The sequence below is a fragment of the Poecilia reticulata genome, chromosome 4 (assembly GCF_904066995.2).
Source record: "Poecilia reticulata chromosome 4, P_reticulata-male-v2, whole genome shotgun sequence".
Lineage (NCBI taxonomy): Eukaryota > Metazoa > Chordata > Actinopteri > Cyprinodontiformes > Poeciliidae > Poecilia > Poecilia reticulata.
In genome coordinates, this window is record NC_088833.1 from 33,262,471 (window position 1) to 33,283,832 (window position 21,362).

Below are 21,362 nucleotides of genomic sequence, written 5' to 3' on the forward strand. Positions count from 1 at the left end.
TTCCCGACCGCCCTGCACCTTAGGGGTTAAAAAAAAAAGACGCGGACATTGCACAAAACTCTGAAACAGGAGAAGCGGGACATAAACGGAGCGACGAACTAGATGTGAATTATGGCATAATTCACATAATTCCGACGCTAAACAGTGAAAAAATCAACACATGATGTGAAACACATGACGATTAGGCGGCACAGCAGGTGATGAGTGAAGATTACTGATGAAGTGTCAATAAACGATAAAATAAATGAAGCAACAGGACAGAATCTAAAGTGCACATAGCAATAGGATAATACTAATCAAATGAAACTAAATGGAAATGAATGAAGAACAAAATGCAAGAATAAACTGAGAAACTAAAGTAAATACAGAGGAATAAACTAGTATGGCAAGACCTTTAGAGCAATAATTAATACAGAGACTGTATGGCAAGAATAAACACACTATTTCCAGATAAAAGGTAAAATAATATTGTTGAAATGTCATGGGTTTGTTGAGACCATATCTAATACTGAGAATAAATATATCTTACAGACCATAACAGTTTAGAACTGATCACTTATTTATGTTTTTAACTAGATTTGATATATTAATTTCTTCAATATTATTTTTCATGTCAGTGTTAATGTCATGAGGCTGATGACTCCATGACACTTTCAATTTGACTCATTAGGATTTGAATAAGAACCAGATTTGTTCTTTGTAATTTCTGTCCAGTAAAACTATTAATCTATAATCAATAGACAGGTCTATATAAAGATATAATCCATGTTTCTGTCTCATATTTGTTTGGCATTAAAAGGACCTGGAACTTTTGTTTTTCCACTGAAAACTCTGGTTTGCACAATAAATGCCATGTGGGTGAAGTTTTATGGATGATACTCTGATGTCCCATTCTCCTGAAGGCAGCACAGAGCTGCACCACCAGAAACTCACAGAAACACTGAATAGAAGAACAACTATGATTAATGTAGTTACAGTTCTGTCCATGTTTTAATGTTCCAGAGCTCAGTCGTTTTGCAAGTAGTTCACAGTTTAAACTGGCATGTTGTTCATCTTTTATCTGGTCATTTTGTGGAATATTTAACTAGAAAATGGCACAAAATAAGAATATTTTTTCCACTCTGATTGGCTGCTGTTAGACCTACCAATTTTAACTTGAATGTTCATTAAATTTTTCGTAGACGCCTGTGAAAATAATTTCTATTCCCATGACTTTTTTGTTCTCTGGGAAATTATTTTTGATGATAAATACAGAAACAAGTATAACAATTAAAACATCTACAATAGTGATAGTAATATTAATGATAAAATAATAGTCAGGCAAAGTAGCCTGCAAATTCTTTGTTGGGGGGCAGAGAGGGACCTGGATAAAGGCTGGGGGGCCCTGGGCTGAAAAAGGTTGAGAAACACTGATCTACACTATTGTATGCTAACATTTAAAGACTGGTGTGTGACTGTAAAGATGTCTACAGCCATGATGAACTAGGGAAGCTAGTTCATCATGGCTCATTTTCAGGGATCATAATGATTTCACTTCCTGTCATTCTGTGTGGTTTCCAGCTCCGAGTCTCTGGAGGTCCATTCCTCGTTTGCTTGGGTGGGTCAGACGCAGTACAAGCTGCAGTTGGGGTGCCAGGAGGTGGTGCGCCTCACTCTGCAGGCCTGCTTCTTTCGCGCTGGTGTCTACAACCTGAACACTCCACTGGTTTTTGCTAAGCCAGCTGAACACAGCACACTGTGTGAATCAAGTCAGCAAACAGCCAGTCCTGCTCTCATCATCATCAACAACGCCTGTCCTCTCTTATCCTGAGGGGACAGTGGGATGCTACTGACTCACCACAAAGACACAGCTTTGACTCTCTGACAGAAATACTGGTGACTGATGGTGAACGTATGAATCTTTGTTTCATCAGTGGATGCTTCACTGGTTGACTTCCTGACACACATAAAGCCACCCCTCCCCTTCTGTGCCCCAGACTCCTCATCCTCCCTCACTGTCAGGGTCAGGGTTAGGTTAACCCTGACCTGAGAGACTCTAACTTGCACTTTTCTTTGCTTGCTAACAGAAAGCCAGGGGTGGAAGTCATGTCAACTTGAACATGAAACTGCTGAAGTATATTCTGATTTAGACTCAATAAAAAATTGTCCGTTTAGATCGGTCCCGTCAGGCCGAAGTGACCGCTGCACCATTAGCCTGTGGGCTAATGGTGCCTGTCTGAACTTGGAGTGAGTCCACTTCACTCCTCTGCTTAATTCCTGAACAGAGTGAGACTCATTTCCTAGCTTAATGTTGGCAGTTTGTCTGAATACTGAAGAGCTGTCCTGCTGCCATTCTGGGATCTTCAAAAAAGTGATCACTTCCTTGAATGTGCATCAGACATTTTTCCTCACAGTGCAGATTTCCCTCCTATAGACTTAACATCTCATGTGGAAATTATTTATTTCTAATAGCAAATTGGATGTTAAAATAAAGATAATGATGTTGGCAAAAGACTATTTTCCCTGGTATATTCAGAGTAAAGAATTATTTATCAAAGGAATAATTGTTTACTTTAAGACATGAAGTAATGCTTTAATACCCACTATGACATTTTTTGTAGTGTTTATTGGCCATATTTTCAATCAGTCTGGCATATAATTAATTCACGAATCACTCATATTTCTCACAAATAAACAGTCCTATTAATCTGACACCAATTGTTGTCATTGAGCGATCAGTTCCTCAACATTCCTTAGCTACTGAGCTGATATGTCACCAAATGCCTTATAGTAAATAACCAGTATCTGTTACTGACTGTGTTGGCTAGAATAAAGAACCAACGTCGATCTACATTCTTACCCTCATCAATGGTCATGACCGAAAGAATGAGGTCACGGATAAAAGTGGCCGAAATGAGTTTTCTCACCCCATCTCCATTAGAGAGATAGAGTGAGGGTCATCCGGGAGGGACTCAGAGTAGAGCCGCTGCTCCTTCTCAGCTGGCCTGGGAACGCCTTGGGGTTCCCCCGGAGGAGCTGGAACAAGTGGCTGGGGAGAGGGAAGTCTGGGCCTCCCTACTTAGGCTGCTTACCCCACGACCCGACCCCAGACAAGCGGAAGAAGATGGATGGATGTTTCACACCATATTTAACTGTGTCAAGCGCTTGGAGCTTTTCCCAAAACCCTGTGTGGAAAAGCCTCCACTGAAAGCTGTCCAAAAATCTGGCCCGGTCAAATCCCACTGGACTGCTTTTTAGACCATGACTCACAATAATAAAAACGATCCCACCTGGTTCAGTATCACACAGTACCTCACCTCTCTTGAGGTTGGAATATTTTTGCAAAAATTCTCTGAGTTATCTTTGATTTCTTCAGAGGGCAGCTTCATCTTTCTGTCTGTGCAGCTCCTGGTTTCAGACCGCGCTTCATCTGCGGTGCAGTTAACAGCATAAGGGAAGGTTGTTTTGGTGAATCTCCCCATGCAGTATGGGGTTAGGGTTAGGGCAGGGGTGTCAAACTCCAGTCCTCGAGGGCCGGTGTCCTGCAACTTTTAGATGTGCCTATGCTTCACCACACCTGAATAGAATAATTAGGTCATTAGCAAGGCTCTGGAGAACTTACCTACACAAGAAGGAGGTAATTAAGCAATTTGATTCAGGTGTTTTGTACCTGTGGCACATCTAAAAACTGCAGGACAGCGGCCCTTCAGGACTAGAGTTTGACACCCCTGGGTTAGGGTATGCAGTACACTGAAAGTCAATTGTTTCAGCATAGCAGGGACAGAAAGACGCAGACCTCAATCAAATTGAAATGGTGATTAATTTAAACATAGTATCAGGTAAAGCATACACATTTAGAATTCAAATAATTTAAGGCATAACTGACTGCTAGGTGCAGAAGAGGGCTTCCAGTATGGTCTTTGATCTGTGTACAATCTCCAGGAACAGGCAGTAGTGGTCTACGTAGACCATCTAAGTTCTGTGGCAGTTTAAACCAAATTAATGACAATAATTACAAAGGATTAATTATTGCACTTTATTCTCTAGAACACATGTGTCAAACTCCATTCCTGGAGGGCCACTGTCCTGAAACTTTTAAATCTGCCTATGATGCCCCACACCTGAACAGAATAATTAGGTCATTAACAAGGCTCTGGAGAACTTATTTACACTAGGAGGTAATTAAGTAATTTCATTCCAGTGTTTTGTACCTGTGGCACATCTAAAAACTGCAGGACAGCGGCTGTTGAGGACTGGAGTTTGACACCCCGGCTGTAGAATAATAAAGTCCATCATTATTCATACCTCTGTGGTCAGTTTTTTTTTTTACATGTTTCTTCTGACTAGAAGTAGATATTGATGACATTTCAAAGTTTTCAAGCCAGAGCTGTGACTAATCAGAGAATATGTGGGAACCAAACACAGAGTTCTTCCATCTCTAAAGACTTTGAGCTCGGCACCAAACATTGAGAAACCAGTGGAAACATGCCAAAGGCTGCTCAGCAGCTAGAAGGGTTTGATTGTTGTCATACCAAAGATTTTTCCACTAATTGATTTAAATAATTTTTTGACACTTTTTTTAAATGAAGGAACAAAGCCATTCTTCATTTTGAGAAGTTTGTGCATACCAGAAATATTTATACACTCATCAGAAGTTTTAAGTTTAGAAGTTTGGCTGATTGTCACAACAGATTATGAATCAACCAATTGCTTGACAGCAACTCAATGCATTGTGGTATCTAGACAAGGTGAAGGTTAATGTGAAGTTCTGAATGAGCACTACAGCAGCAGAAGACGCCATCCTGGTGTCATTCCACTCGGAGCAGGAAACTGAAACTACATGTCACAAAGACTCACTAAAACTGAACAGAAACCTTGGGGAGATGTTGCCTGGTCCCTGAATCATGATCAGAACTTAATGGCATAGATCCATCCTGTGTTCCATCAGTATCCCAGGCTGCTGGTGACGTCATGGTGAGGAGAAAATGGTGTCAACTGAGTATTGTTTCAACAACACAGACTACTTTAGTAAAATTGCTGGCCGTTTCCATCCCATCTGAACATGGACACGCTGCTTCCATGTCACAAAGTTCAGCTCATCTCCAACATGGAGTTCATTGTGCTCTAATGACTCCACAGTCACCAGAGCTCAATCCAGCAGAGCACCTCTGAGCTTGGGTAAAACAAATCAGCAGAAACTACAGATTCCACCTAAACAGAAGTGAGAAAGCATCCATCCATTGTATTTGGATTCTTAAATTTTCCTTCAACTTTGATGCGTTTGCTTGAAAGAATATTTAAGGATGATCATTGTGATTGTTTAAAATTTTATTTCAAAACTACTGGTACCTAGCTTCCCACTTATTATAACATAACATACATTTCACAATATCAAATAAGGAGGCACAATAACTATTCACTGCAACCAAAGAAGATAGCTGGCATGTTCAAAATGGAGTGCAAAGCTTATCCCTCTGCCCATTGTTCAGCTAAAATAAATACACATATTAATGGACATACATATAGTTATAAGCCCACATACCGCACTTTGTTGGCCTTGAAAAAATTTTTTTAATCTCAATGGATTTTTATCTTGGTAAAATAAAGGTTTAAAAATACACATGTAAATTCATATACATGTCTACACATATATACATATAATTACACATACCCTGATATCTGCATGCACATGCAGCATAAAGATACATTTATGCCTCTACAAATATGTTGGCTTCTCTTTCCACCCTCCTTTAATTAGGCAACATAATATGCTTCTAACACATCAACACATTTCTGTACATTAAACTGTATATGTTTATAACCTCAAAAAGTCCAAATATCAGAGTATTCAAAGTGTTAGAGTACTCCATAGGCTAAATAGATACACAGAAACTTTGAGATGTTTTTTATATTCCCCTTTGGGGTTCTTAAATAAATAGAGAATATTTTTTTGTAGTTATTTCTTACTTGCCTTGTGTCATGAAACCTGGTATAAGCATGTGAGATCTGTCCAGGTACACGCAGAAAACGGAATAAAGGCCTGAGAAATAACAGTAAACCTTGTATAATGATTTAATGATGATTATGGTTTGTAACAAGTTTAAAATAATAATACACATGTCAATGAAGGAATGTCTGTAATGTATAATCAAAAATATATGTTCTGTACTTTTAATCAGCTGAATGTTATAATACATTATGGAAATTGAGGTTTGAACAACTTGATTGTTGTATAATAATAATTGATTATTAAAGATTAAAGATAATGAGTGAGGAAGAAACATACTGAAGTAAAATGTCGACAAAGTAAAACATTGATTATGTTTTGTAAGACAAAAATTACTTAGGAGAAACATTGAGGAATGAGTCATTCCTGAGCGAGGGCGCGGCAGAATCAGAAACAGATGGTCAACGGAAAACAAGGGAAGCACCGTGGATGTGGTAACGAGGTATGAATGAGTCATAAGAGAGTTGGGGAAGGTAGGGACTTTCCACAGACAGTGAGACGCAGTGGGAAGGTTCTAAAGTATCGCAGCCCTGCCCCGTAGACCGCCCTGGGTTGAGAGGGCTTAAAAACTGGAGCACAGGGGAGGAACGGGGTTCCTCGTCCGCGGCGCAGAAGAGGAGCCAACAAGAGGAAGCAGGCTAAAGACCAGCAGAGGACCACACCCCGGGACCGAGGGAAGCTCAAAGACTTCACGCCGACCCCCGTTCCAGCCTCTACCCGACGCTCTCAACTCTGTCACAGCCGACTTGGAGAAGAGACGGGGGTCATTTAATGACAAAGATTCTGCACGTCTTGATGGATTTTCAAAAGTCTGAGGATCCAAACATTGAAAAAGTTTTTCCATGTTTCCAATGAACTTGTGGTTTCTACTGTGAAAAGCAGTAAGTACACACCTTTTCCCCACTTCGTTTAATGAAAAAGCATGAGAAAATAAAAAAGAGTCGGAGCATACTATTAATTACATATCCAAATTACAGACTGAGGCAGAGTGTTGAATAAAAGAACTATCTATATAGCATTATGCAGGTGTACATATAAAAGAAGAGAGTTCCCTGAGGCTGTTCAGAAGAGGTTCTATGGATCTCTGATGAGCCAAATCTGAGACGAGATAAACTGAACTTCCTGCTGGAAGCCTGAAGGCAACAACAGAACTAACATTTAGCTTCGATTGAATCCCTTTCTTTGTGGCTTCCCTTTGGTTGTAGCAAAGTGTTCGGATCAGTCGACCTGCTGCTCTGGAATGGCTTCATACTGTGCTGGCTGTTTGTAGAGACAATAGTGCTGAGTCATGAAGACGATGTCAAACGCCACAGAAAACAGACCCAGACCGAACTTGGTGGGGTCACCAAACACCAGCTTCCACTCATCTGAGGAGAGATAAACACAACAGAAAGCATGACAATGTGCTGCTCCAGATGGATTTACAAACATTTAGAAAAAGGCGGCGCATAGTACTCTACTAGAGCAGAACAACTGTAAAATAAAGTTCATTGAGCAGGTAGCATGAAGTGCTTCTCATTATAAAGCTAGTTTGAGAAGCTTCAGCTATCCTGTTAGTCCTCAGTTCTACTGAGACCAATCACCAGTCAGATTCCTCTGAGGTGCTGCACAGCCTGCTGCCTTCTGCTTCCATTCATCCTTTCAAAGTGCATTACTTTCCCAGGTTATGAGCAATTTGAATTTTTCACTCTTTGCAGTGCAAGAGAACAATATTGGATAAATCTGCTGGTTGTAAGTTTGATTTCATTTTCCCTTTGCAACATATTGATTAGAGTTGGACAATATGGCTGAAAAACATCTTACAACAGAAGGCTTTGATATCAGGCAATATCAATCATTATTAGTTTTTGTTTTAAATATCTGAAATACTGTCAAACTGGTGGCATGACCTTCCCTGTTTTATTCAGTTTCCTTCAGCTGGAAACTGGAGGAAACTCCAAATCCTGCTGTTTTCTCCACACAGCTGTTTTTTTTTTTATCATTTTATTTTATTTTTAAGGAGTTATGAGACACAATGGTGAAACCTGAAACTGCTGCATAAGTTACTCAACAGGTTGCTAGGTAACCAAAGAAAGTACCATACCATACCAATTTTATTTATAAAGCACTTTAAAACAACCACAGCTGATACAAAGTGCTGTACATTAAAACACAACATAACAATAAAAAAATAAAAACTCTTAAAAACAAAAACAAACAATTTAAAACTAGATCCCACTGGTGTTGAAAGCCAAGTAGAATAGATGGGTTTAAGACGAGCTTTAAAAGTGGACAGTGAAGGGGCCTCTCTGACCTGCAAAGGCAAGTCGTTCCATAACTTAGGGCCCATGACAGAGAAGCCCTGACCCCTCTGAGCTTCCTTCTGGATCTCGGTACCTCCAAGAGCAGCTGGACCTGAGTGACCGATAGGGTACGTAGGGATGAAGAAGCTCAGAGAGGTAAGCCGGGGCAAGATTATGCAGTGATTTAAAAACAAACATAAGAATTTTAAAATGAATCCTAAAATATACAGTCAGACAGTGAAGTGAGGTCAGGACAGGGGTCACATGTTCCCTCTTTCTTCTGAGTTCCTGTCAAAAGTGGTGCAGCAGCATCTGAACCAGCTGCAGACGTGAGAGCAGCGACTGACTGACTCCCAGATAAAGTGAGTTGCAGTAATCCAATCGAGTTGAAATAAAAGCGTGGATCACCATTTCAAAATGTTGTCTGAAAAGAAAATATTTCACTGACGCCAATCGCCTTAAATGATAAAAGCTGGACTTAACCACGGCTCGGATTTGGCTGTCCAACTTAAAATCACTGTCCAGCTTAAAACCAAGATCTGTAAAAACGGGTTTAAAATAAACCTCCAAGGGTCCAAGGTCAACAGAGGAGGACTCACAGGAGCCACTGGGTTCAAACACCATCAACTCTGTTTTCCTTTCATTAAAATTTAAAAAGTTCAAGGCCAACCAAGCTTTAATATCACCTAGACATGCCAGGAGATGTTTGATAGAATGTACATCCTTCTGCTTCAGGGGCAAATAAATGTGACAATCATCAGCATAACAATGAAATGAAATCCCATGTTTCCTAAGAATAGAACCCAAAGGCAGTAAATACAGAGAGAAAAGCAGTGGGCCCAGATTTGAGCCCTGTGGGACACCATAAGGCATTGAAGCAGCAGATGATTCAGAGTGACTAATTTTCACTGAAATTGTTTCTCCTCCAGGTAAGACTGGAACCATTTAAGAACAGTGCCATCAATACCTACAACGTTGTGTAATCGCGATATTAAAATGTTGTTGTCTACTGTATCAAAGGCAGCAGTTAATGAGGTAGTTGATGCTACCCACCTTGCCTGGCTAGCTGTGAGAGGAGCTAAAGCTTTTCCTCCAACTACATTCCCCAGAATGCTGTGTAGTTCTGGATCAGAGTTCAGTGAAATTATTGAACATTCTATCAGACAAATTTTCTACTGATAAGGTATCTATTCCAATATATATCAAGATTCAAGACTCCTCTATTCGACGCCGCAGGAAAATTATTTACATATTGTTATTGATTAATTGCACCTTTGTCCTCAACATACTACCTGGCAGGTTCATTTACTTCTCTAATCACTGTTTGAGTATCAATTCTTTTCTCCACTCTTCATACTTCATTCAGGCTCATTTTTCCAATCAATTTTCCCTGTGAGACATTCTGTTTTATGTGTTTAGAATCTACCAGTTTCTTCTCAAAGCCATGAAGGTACACAGGCTGAGCTGATGAAAATGTTCACCTGATGTTCATAACCACTCATAGAAGAATAATTATAAGAAGGAATCCAACAACAAAAGCAGATCTACCATTGTTGTAAGACTGAATGATCATCTGTAGGATACTGAAGACTCCACCAGTGAAGTCCAGCAGGACGTTGCCGATGCTCCAGCCCTCAGTGCTTTGTCTCCTGTAGTTCATATAGGCCTGGAAGCAGGCAGAAATAGAATATCGATTTACAAAGAAGTTGATAATAAGGCAAATTACAGAACACTTTGACTATATTCTGTTGTTGTCCTCTGTTAGCTTACCTGTGGTACATATTTGATCAGAGTAACTGCTAGTTTAATATAGGAGAAGTAGTAGAGGTACTCCAACCAGGTAATTTTGTGGGCCACAGCAACAAATAGGCTGATCAAAGCAAAGGTCCAACCAATCAGCAACAGAATCCTAGCAGTCCATGACACCCTCTGACCCCCCCTCTGGAAAAGACAGAACACTGTAAAGTCTTAAGGAGGACACGGTGTCTCAGAAATGTGTCCTTAATGTCTGTTTTATCGCCGGCTGGACAGAACGTCCCACTCTGTAGTGGTGTACCTCATAGAGAGCAGCCTGGCTGACGTAGATCACACAGAACAGCAGAGCATGCAGACTGAAGAAGACGTCATTGGCATTGACAGGATTTATCCCATTGGGATTCTTCTGAAGGAACTCCTCCTATAGAGAAACACACAGCTGAACATTAAGCACTGACATGCTTTCCCATTCTGTCCCATTCTGTCCAGACGTCTGGCTTTCTGCTGGTTATGAGAGAGGTGACCTGAAATGGCTCAGTAATGATACAAATGCCTTCTGTTCAGCAACTGTTAACAACAACAATAACAACAATAACAATAATAATAATAATAATAATAATAATAATAGACCCAGAAAGTTCTGTGGAACAACCTAAAGAAGTAGAGGGTTTAACAGGAACCATGGAGGGAGGATTAATGGTCAGGTTGTTCACAGAAGGCCCCCAGACGAGCTTTAACGCAGCTGTATGTGTTATTTCCACCTCTCCCTCCTGCTTCAGTAGTCACAATCACATGTCTGAACAATGAAGCTATCTTGGAAATCAAGTTACCTTTATGTAGGGTATCCAGAAGAGGCCGATGTTGAAGACACTGTAAGCAATGAAGCCCGTTAGATTGAGAGCCAGGAAGTCGAAGTTGAGACCTACAACACTGAAGAGAAACAGAAAGCAACTGAATCCATTTCACTTTGTCTACATGGAGACGTCACAACATGACTTCAGAAATGAGACCTGATTGGACCATGTAAAGAATGCATCTTGACCTTATGGCCTTATTATGAGTATTAGAAAATTATTTGACCTCTTTTTCCAAGACAGTTTTGTTATGATTTAAAACAGAAATATTCCAGCTGCAGCCTCAAACTTTTTCATTCCAGATTGAACTCATATCTGCTGGACAGCAGCTTTATAATCTTACCTGCTCTTGAATAAATTTCAGCTCTAAAATGAGATTATGATAAAGATCTCAGAAAAGGCAACCCGTATATTCTGTAGATTTCTTCCACATAAAAGGGAAATATTTGTGACGATGAGTCAGAGACATTAAACCTTTTTCAAATCCTCTAATCTTTGGAGCCATATTTGTATTAGATGATAGGTTTCATTTGGTTGTCAGGATAAAGCCTGTACAATGTTCAGAGCAACTGACTTAATATCTTTTTAATATGGCATTGTTCAAAACAGTCCATTGTTCTGAAGGAACAAGCTGTGGTCAGCAAAAAGCTGGGCACTGCATCATGGGAGTCACATTACTAACACATTACCAACATATGACAGAATTGTTGAGCTGAGATAAAAAGAGCCCATGACCTAACAGTGTTTTCACATAAAATATCAATACTAATACTGCTAGTGTAGAAATAATAGCTATAATAATAATAATAATCTCATAACAAACCCTGCTCAAACAGCAGAAATGTTTTAAAACATGGACTTTTAAAGTAATGTAAAGGAGGAAACCAACCAAAACTGAACAAGGCACAAAATTCCTAACTAACTAGAAATGCTGATGAGACACAAGAACTACCTTTTCCTCCTCCAGTTTTCCCAGGCTTGTGGATAGAAAGACACTGACCAGGCCACGAAGTAAATCCATCCTATCACCTGAGCCACCACTGACAGCACACTGCTATGGATCACTATGAAGCGGATCCTGGACGACAGACTGGACAGAAGGAAACAAAGACAGATTACAGATAAAACAGCATATAATTACTTATCAAATGGAAACTAAATGATTAGTCTGTAATGTCTTTAAATCTCTCTGCAGGTCTAGCTAGCTGACATCATCCTCAGAGCAAATAAGTGGTGAACTTGAATGTTCACAGAAACATTCAGTGTATTAGAAAATACAAGGTTAAAAACAAACATTCTCACTTCAACACTCCATTACTAACACACACTCAGACACTTCCCTAAAGTGGTCAAACCCAACTTAACCCACATTCCTTCAGTTCAGCGCGGCATTTAGGATCGGAACGCTGTGTGATACGAAGCAAGGCGAGGAGGAGTCATTACTGAGCAGGGTCAGGGTCAAGGTCACGATCTCCTAAACATTACAGCATGTTGGTTCTGTACCCACCTGTCCAGGTGTGTGTTGTTGCTGAACAGGTGTGCAGTCACCTGACCAACATCATGTGTTACGACAGTGAAATTGGCTGAGGTAGCTTTCTCTGGAAGCAACACCTGAATGAACATGAGAAATAATGAGGATTGTTGGACAAAAAGCTCCAAACTCTTCAAATTCAGCCACAGACAGACAGAATCTTTGGAGAAAAGCAATGAGCAAGATCAGCTATTTGCAGAATTTGTGGGAAATAAATAAATAGAAAGATTCTGTTTTTGAAGAATGTTCTAATAAACTAGCAAATGCAACATTTTCTTCATGAAGAAAATCCTTGAAATGAGCATTTATGAAACAAGTCACTGTAAGAGTCGGTAACTCTCAGTGAGTTACTTGAACGGTTACCATAACAACATACATCTTTCTTTTTGTTTGTTGATCTTAAAGTTCACAGATGAAAATAAAAGAACCTCCAGCTGAACGATGGAACATCACATGGATGCAGTTTCTCTTCTAAGCTCCTGATTGGTTCCATTCAACATAACCTTGCATCATGTTTGCTTTTGAATATCACCTGTTCAGGCAGCGTGATTATTGATGAGTAGTTCTCTTGGGAGCTGAAGGTTACATTCAGGTGAATCACTGTAGACTGATTGACAGCAGAACTGAGGAAATATACAACATGAATTAAACAGTCACACTTCAGCTATATGATGCAGAAATACAGAACAGTGAAAACGTATGTGCCCCCTCCTCAGATTAATGCTGGTTTTCCGTTTTTGCTCCATTTAAAGCTGGATTATCTATGGTAACTTTTATTTTAAAAATGTTTCTTACATATTGTAATATACGACAGATTACCTAAGAAAGATAAGCTCCTCTGCCTTCCTCTGTGGACCTGTTGTCATCTGTATAAAAACACCACTCTGTCAGAAACAACCAATCAGAGCCAGGAGGACGGGCTTAGTACTGCTCACACCCTCCCTTTTTCCCTGTGCTACTTTACAGCTGGTTTATCACAACAGAGTCAGCCATGAATGCTAAGGCTAGTTAGCATGGCCACCGATGATGGCGGACAAACTGTTTTCGTGGAATAGTAAGTTGTTTCTCCTCCATCAACACATTCAGCATTGCGTACATGAGCATTAGTGGTAGCGCTAAGACCCTCCTCCTGCTTGTGATTGGCTGTTTTTGATCGGGAATGGTGAGTTTCTGCCGATGGTAAAAATATCTCAGGGAGAAAGTGGAGGAACTCCATCTTTTCACAGATTATCTGTTTCATACTATACTGTCAGTTTGAACAAATGCAGTTTGTTCAAACTGTATGCAGCATGTAGCTTTTACAAATGTTTGTAAAAGTAACATACTTCTGCTTTAAATGTTTCAGATCATCAACCAAATGTTACTACGGACCAAAGATCCCCAGAGTAAATATAAAAAAACTGTTGTTTTTTTTTCATTCATTGAAAAGTTAAGACCACCTCCAAGCCACCCCGGCCCTCTGGGAAAAAGTAATTACCCCCTAAACCTAATAAGCAGCTATTTCACCCTCAGCAGTAACTACTTCCAGCAGCAGCCTGGGCTAACAGCCAATCAGAGCCATTGAGGAACTCTGACCCAGTCTCTTTCTTTCAGCCTGTTGAACGCCTTTCCAGTATGAACTTAGTGTTTCAGGTCAGACTACAGTATCTGAAGTGGAATTATATCTTGACTTTGAATAGGCCACTCCAAAACCTCATTTAGTCATTCAGAGGTGCTTTGGATCCTTGTCCTGCTGCAGAACCAAAGTGTGATTGGGCTTCATGTCAGGTACTGATGGCTGAACGTTCTCCTATAAAATGTTCTGCTAGAGAGCAAACTTCAGGGTTCCATCAGCTATCAGGCCTAGAGCATGATACTGCCACCACCATGTTATTGTTGATGTTGTTTCTGAAACACTGTCAGTTTTAGCTCAGACGTAACATGACACACACATAAAGGTGTGACATGCTTTTATCCACACAATATGTACCTGACACTCTTAAGGATCATTAAGTTTCTGGGTTCTTTTGGGCCAGCAGCATTTCCCCCAATGCTTCTATCTAACATTGGGGTACAGGTGCTCTAGATCTTTCTCTCCTAGTAAAATCGTGGATCAGCTCTTGGAAAAGCTTTGGTGAAGTGGCTTCGCCGGGGAAGGTTCATGTTTCCTCCAGCTGTGGATAATGGTTCTCACTTTGGTTCACTTTGGTCCCAAACTCAGAGAAATGGCTTTGGAAGCCTTTCCAGACTCTCTTCTGCCCTTTAGATTACGTGTTGCTTTGTTTTCCTTTATAAATCTGTCAGTAGTCAAAGGTTTTATTGAAATTATTTACTACATCTACAGATCAGGTAATTATCAGGCCCGTAAAACTGAACTCATCTTTCTAAAAGTTCATTCATGATTTATCAAGGGAAAGGGCAATTACTTTATTCCCAATGGCAAGAAGTAATTATACAAACAAAACGTCTGTACAAACTTTTGTCTCAACAACCGTCTCCAGAGAAACGAACAGTCAATCGACTGTTCGTTTCTCTGGAGACGGTGGGACAGGCCGGTCCCATGGGCTCCGATAGCTTTTTCTCTTTAATGAATGAAATCATCACACAGCTACGTTCTTCTGTTGAATCAGCGCTTTGTTCACTTCAGTGTGTCTGCGATTACCTGGAAGAAATGGTGACAACAGCTGAAGAGCTTTGCTCAATTGTAACAGCATCTGGTGCATTCAGACACACAGCGGACTCTAGAGGAGAAAAAATGTCCAGGAACAGATGAAAATTTTCCACAATCTGAAGAATTTTCTGCTATGTTACAGCCTCAGTCGGTGATTTTCTGAAATTCTTAACAGGTTGACAATGTCAGCAAGGAATCAATGACATGTTAATTTAACCAGCAGGAAATCAAACATGTCTCCAGGAATATTTGGAAAAATTTCCAGTCTGCAGTGCCAGTGAGGAGATGGCTGCAAACATGTCTGAATGGATTATTTCAACAGTCTGCCAATAGGACATGATTTTTCATTGTTTTCATAAGTGCTGTTCCACATCAACTCGAGCTGTAGTAACACTGTCTCTTTGCCAAGGCATGTCAATGTCACAACTTAAGACATGAATGAATTTCTTCATTGAGAAAAATGTTACATCTTTTTATCATGAAATATTTTATAAAAGGTCATCTTTGTTACTTCATTTCACAGACATAATGTCCTCCAAACTTTGGAATAATCCCAAGCTTATGAAGGTCTGTTCTAAATTCTTGTGTCCAAGCATTTCTGCTCCACAGTGCCGTGAATACAGATTTCATCCGGGAGGACATGTTTCATCTAGACATGAAAATGAAACGAGACACCACACCACTGCCATTAGCCTTTTACTTTTCTCTAACACAGTACCACTGGATCAGTTCTTCTGTTTGTTTGTGTCTCTCCTCGGTCTTCTCAGCTCCAGTCATCGTGGAAGATGGCTGCTCACACTCAGCCATTTTCTGGTTCTGGTCCTGCTGGAGGTTTCTCTCTGTTAAAGGGGAGTTTTCCTCTCTGCTGCCACTGCATGCATGTTCAGTATGAGGGATTGCTGCCATCATCAAAACAATGTGAGTGACTGCCTACTGTCGCACATGTCTGTCCACAAGGACTGACAGCTGCAAAACCTGACTTTCCTCAGACCTTCACATCCAGAGGAGCCATTTTACCCCCAGTCCAACTAAATAAAACTCCTTTAGAGATGAAAAGCTCACCTGACATTTTAAAAAATGAGAACTTATCATTTTTATTAAATATTTCTAAAACCACAAAACTTTTGCATAAAAGAGGATAGACACATTTTATTCTTTAGGCTGTTGATATTTGAGGAAAATTGTGTAAAAAACAAAGAAAAGAAAAACCATAAGATTTCCAATTGATGGTAGTATATTCTGCCTCTTGCACCAGACTCCTTCCATCTGTTATTGGTGGTAACCAGGGAAACCACCTGCATTTAGACCTTTAAACAGAGCTTTGGCTGGGTCTGGCAGGGAAACAACCCAAAGCTATCCTAAAGCAATCTGAGGCACTCCTCAATCTTTCTATTTTTATTGAGATGCAGTTTTTCTGCCTAATTGTGTTTCTTCTGTTTTTACTTTAAAGAAAAATAATTAATCTACAAGAAAAGCTCAAAAAAATTAAACAATCAAGTGGATTTCATTTTGTTGGTCAAAGTCGGTGAGCATGTCTTTCTGAATGACTTCATGCTGCTGGTTATAGCCCAAATTTTCTTCTGGTGAATATTTGGTCAAAAATGACAGATGATGTCATAGGGTGCTCTCTGCATCACCACCAGTGTCTGTGATGGCAGACACTAAAAGCAGCCAAGACAATAGCACTCACCAGAGATGTTGATCAGCAACTCAACAAGTAACCACTTCTTCAACAGATGTAGAATGGCCATTGCTGCCATGGAGACAGCAACCTGAAACTGACAGCAAACAGTAGAGACTGGAGGTAAACATGGTGGAGGAAGAAAGGACTTGAAAGGCTTTTCAGGTGAGATACACACAAAGTGGAACTACTTATCTCTAGTGGAGAAAGGTCTGAAGAATGGGAAATGGACTAAATGTTTATTGGGCTTCTACACAACAGCTGCACACACATTTATACACCACTACACGGCCCATGGGATACTTGGGCTCATTCAACTTACTGCATGTTAGACCCCAACCAACCAGACGGATGTTTCCTCTTTGTTTGTCTCATTGGTTTTAGGGGGATTTAGTGAACAGACACGAATCAGTACTAGGCTGCTTCTGATCACGTCTAACTGTCACAGTTTGGTCATGATCAAATGTGGGGGACCAACTTTGGGCACCACTGGTTTAGTCAGTCAGATTCTACTGTACAGTCCGCATTGGAAATGGCGTAAAGGTCAACTGCACGTTTATTATGACATCTACAAGGAAAGACTACGTAACTATCACACAACACTGAAACATGCGAGAGAAGCTTTCTTTGCAGATGTCATAAACAAAAACATTAACAATGCTTGAGCTTTATTTGCCACTGTTGACAGGCTCACAAATCCTCCAATGACGTTACCACCTGAACTTCAATCTATTGCCGCCTGCAACAAGTTTTCTAGTTTCTTTTCAGAGAAAATTCAAAAGATCAGAGGATTAATCTGCTCATCCACTCCAAAGACAGTTCCAATGCTGTGCCCAAACAAAACAAATGCAGGAAAAATGACCCAATTTCTACTACTAAATTATAAAACCCTAGAAGAAATTATAAGTCAATTAAGCTCCAGTTCCTGCCGTCTGGATGTCCTACCCACACATTTCTTTAAGAAAGTCCTGCCTGTTGTTGCTAATGATCTGATCCAAATAGTCAATTTATTGCTCTCTTCAGGTGTTCTCCCCCAGGCTTTGAAAACAGCAGTTATCAAACCACTTATAAAAAAGAACAATCTAGACAAATCCCTACTGCAGAATTACAGGCCGATCTCCAACCTCCCATTCATCAGCAAAATTATTGAAAAAGCTGTTTTTAAGCAATTAAATAACTTCCTAACAATAACAAACTGCTTTGACTCCTTCCAGTCTGGTTTTCGTGCTCACCACAGCACGGAGTCGGCCCTTGTAAAAGTGTTCAATGACATCCATATAAATACAGACTGTGGGAGAACCACAGTGCTGGTTCTGTTGGACCTCAGTGCAGCTTTCGACACTGTTGACCATGACATTTTACTGAATCGACTGGAGAGTTGGGTCGGACTCTCCGGTCCAGTGCTCAACTGGTTTGAATCTTACATAAAGAACAGGGATTTCTTTGTTTCAATTGGAAACTTCTCATCAGAGAGGTCAAAGGTCACATGTGGGGTACCCCAAGGTTCAATCCTAGGACCCCTTCTTTTCAATATTTATATGCTCCCACTGGCAAAGATTATAACAGGACATAGGATTAGCTACCACAATTATGCGGATGATACACAGCTCTACATCACGATGTCACCAGGTGACTCTGAACCCATCCAATCACTGAATAGATGCTTAGAACAGATAAATGTGTGGATGTGCCAAAACTTTCTAAAGCTGAATAGAAACAAAACTGAAGTTATTATCTTTGGACCTAAAGAGGAGTGAACTAGAATCAATGCACAGCTTCAGTTATTACAACTGAAAACCAGCGATCAGCCTGAAACCTGGGAGTAGTGATGGACTCTGACCTGAACCTTCAGAGCCACATTAAGACAGTCACAAAGTCGGCCTTCTATCACCTGAAGAACATCTCTAGGATTAGAGGACTTATGTCTCAGCACGATCTAGAGAAACTCATCCATGAGTTTATCTTTAGCCGCATTGATTACTGCAACAGCGTCTTCACAGGTCTGACTAATAAATCAATCAAACAGCTGCAGCTGATCCAGAAGCTGCTGCTCGGGTTCTCACTAAAACCAGGAAGATAGAGACATAACACCAATTTTAAAGTCCCTACACTGGCTGCCTGTAGCTCAGAGAATAGACTTTAAAATACTGATGTTAGTTTATAAATCTCTGAACGGTTTAGCACCACAATACCTTAAAGATCTGTTATTGCTGTACCAACCATCTAGACCCCTCAGATCTTCTGGTTCTGGTTCTGCTCTGCATCCCCAGAACCAGAACCAGACGAGGAGAAGCAGCATTCAGTTTCTACGCACCACAGATTTGGAACAAACTTCCAGAAAACTGTAAAACAGTGAAACACTGGGTGCCTTTAAATCTCAACTTAAAACCCACCTGTTTAGAGTTGCTTATGGCTAAATTAGGGTTAGAGTGCGGGTTTTGATGTCTTCCATGTTTTTATGTCTTTAATGTTTTTAATTTTTTTTCTTCTTTCTTTTATGTATGGGAAAGAAAGTGAAAAATGAGGGTGGAAAACGATGAAAATTAAAGTGGAATGGAAATGGAATGGAACCAGTTAAAGTCCGCGGGAGGGCAGACTCCCCTAACTCTAAGTTAGTTAAATTCTGTGTGGGACGGCGGCGTCCCCTGCTAAAGGACGGCGGAGTCCTCTATAGTTAGTTAAATTCCGCAAAGGACAACGGGAGTTTGTTTTTTTATTTTTATTTATTTTTTAAATTTCTCTCTTTCTCACTGTTTATTTCTGTTTTTATTTTAATTATGTAAAGCACTTTGAAATGCCTTGCTGCTGAAATGTGCTATACAAATAAAATTTGATTTGATTTGATTTGATTGTCTGTAATTGGTCGGTTTCTTTATATTGGCACATTTTAATATGAGTTTGAATTCACAAGTAAGTATTACATAAAAAAAATAATAATAATAATCCAATTGTTATTGAATAGTAATCAGACTGGAGCAGGTGATCTGACCCAGTAGCGCGCTTCCTAGATTTTGATGGAGATAAAGTTTGCTGGTATAATTATAAAAAATCAATGATAAATAACATTATTCAACTGCAAAAACGGCTCCTGTATGTGCAGACATAATAAATGGGTCGTTTAAATATTCCAACAGTCCCCTTGCGGAAGCAGCCATGCAGAGGAACAGATCTACTGGGTTCTTTCCTCAAACGCCCAGCAGACGATCTTCGCTGCGTTGCAGCAACAAAACATTTTCTCCATAAACAGGAGTTTCGCTTCAAGTCTTCGGTTTGTGTTTTTCGGTTATCAGAGCAGTTTAAAGCATGATTCATAAATCCCTGCGAAAGCTGTGAACAACCATCAGCTCACATGATTGTCAGCCTGTCGTTTTAGTTTTCAGATTGTTTCTGTCTGTAAAAGGATCTAAACTGAGAGAGAACGAACAGGAAAGAGAATGTTTAAAACAAAGACAGAATAAGGTTAGAGGGCTGGAAAGCAGCAGCTTTACCTGGTCTGTCTGTCACCTGCACATCAGCTGACTGCTTCTTCTTTCTCATTTTTACTGGCGGGTGACATCTAACGTTAAGATGTATTATCGCCATCTGCTGTGCTGGAGTGTGGACCAGAGTGCCTCACTTTAAGCTAAATTCTTATATAAAATCCTGTTTCCTTCAAAAAATTAATAACTGCTTTATTTACTTTATGTTTAATTAATATCTTATTAAGTTTTAATGTCTCTATATCATATTTTCTAATTTCTTGTTTTAACTTCTCTCTACTTACTGTATATTTTTCACAATGAATTATTACATGTTCTATGTTTCCATATCCCTACCACACTGTTGGATGTTTACCTATCAAATGTAAAGTTTTATTTAATCCAGTATGTCCAAGCCACAATACTGTCATTACTTCTTGCTCTTTTCAATTTTCTCCAATTATTTCCATATTACCCACTTTCTTTTATGAAATAAATTACAACCTTTAGTTCCTTCCTCCCAAAATTGTTGCCATTCAGATTTAATTTGCTCTTAATAATTGATTTTATTTCAGATTTACCATATGCTATTTTCATCATTCTACTTTGTTTTAAAGACACCTTAGCTAAATTATCTGCCATATCATTCCCTTCTCTTTATGAGCAGGTATCCACATAAACCTAATCTTTATTTGAGCTTGTGTCATTCTAAATATAATTTCATAAATATCATATCCTCCTGACTACCAGGGAAAAAAATATTGTCCAATCACCATTTCTTTTTTTAATCCCACAGTCTTTGTAAGGTAATAAAAAGTTTTATGCACTTACTTTGTCTCTTCCCAAAAAATGTGTTATTACTGATAAATGCCATTTTTATGAATTAGAAAAAGGTACGTACAAAAGTCCCACCTCTTCACATGTGGTATCATTGAAAAGCCCTAGATGTCCTCTCCAGATACCAAAAGGATTAATTCAGTAGAATGCAGGGGGTGGGAGATATTCAAGTTTAGAAATATCCTCTACAGAGGACAAAAATGAACTACTGGTAGTCTGGAGGTTAAACCAACTCCATATGACTTTCAGATGAGACATTTAAAATAGACATTAGTGATGATAATGAATCTGAACATATTAGAACTTCTACCCACTGTAAGCTCATCAG

At 39.7% G+C, this 21,362-nt stretch overlaps 2 protein-coding genes across 2 annotated transcripts in view; one reads left to right on the top strand and one right to left on the bottom strand.

Annotated features, from left to right (window-relative positions):
• Nucleotides 1-2,832, top strand: part of trappc8 (trafficking protein particle complex subunit 8) — a 49,996-nt gene extending 47,164 nt beyond the window's left edge. Inside the window, exon 29 of the mRNA XM_008408154.3 lies at nt 1,561-2,832. Coding sequence (XP_008406376.2) covers nt 1,561-1,810 — 250 coding nt within the window. The 3' untranslated portion in view covers nt 1,811-2,832. The remainder of the gene's footprint in view (nt 1-1,560) is intronic.
• Nucleotides 2,833-5,289: 2,457 nt separating this feature from the next.
• ctns (cystinosin, lysosomal cystine transporter) lies at nt 5,290-20,338 on the bottom strand. Its single transcript, XM_008408155.2, has 11 exons — nt 20,228-20,338; nt 16,749-16,836; nt 15,050-15,128; nt 12,941-13,031; nt 12,385-12,488; nt 11,830-11,967; nt 10,854-10,953; nt 10,325-10,444; nt 10,039-10,209; nt 9,817-9,934; nt 5,290-7,353 (listed from the first exon to the last, which is right to left on the bottom strand). The coding sequence occupies exons 2-11, from the start codon at nt 16,816-16,818 to the stop codon at nt 7,205-7,207; spliced, it is 1,140 nt and encodes a 379-aa protein (XP_008406377.1). The 5' UTR covers nt 16,819-16,836; nt 20,228-20,338; the 3' UTR covers nt 5,290-7,204.
• Between the last annotated feature and the right edge of the window lie 1,024 nt (nt 20,339-21,362).

Bases quoted from the DNA above. Each gene is read 5' to 3' on its own strand.
- ctns (XM_008408155.2), bottom strand. From the start codon at position 16,818: ATGGCAGCAATGGCCATTCTACATCTGTTGAAGAAGTGGTTACTTGTT. The intron at 10,210-10,324 runs GTACACCACTAC...TGTCTTTTCCAG, and splicing joins GCCAGGCTGCTCTCTATGAG to AGGGGGGGTCAGAGGGTGTC. The intron at 9,935-10,038 runs GTAAGCTAACAG...GCCTGCTTCCAG, and splicing joins TGATCAAATATGTACCACAG to GCCTATATGAACTACAGGAG.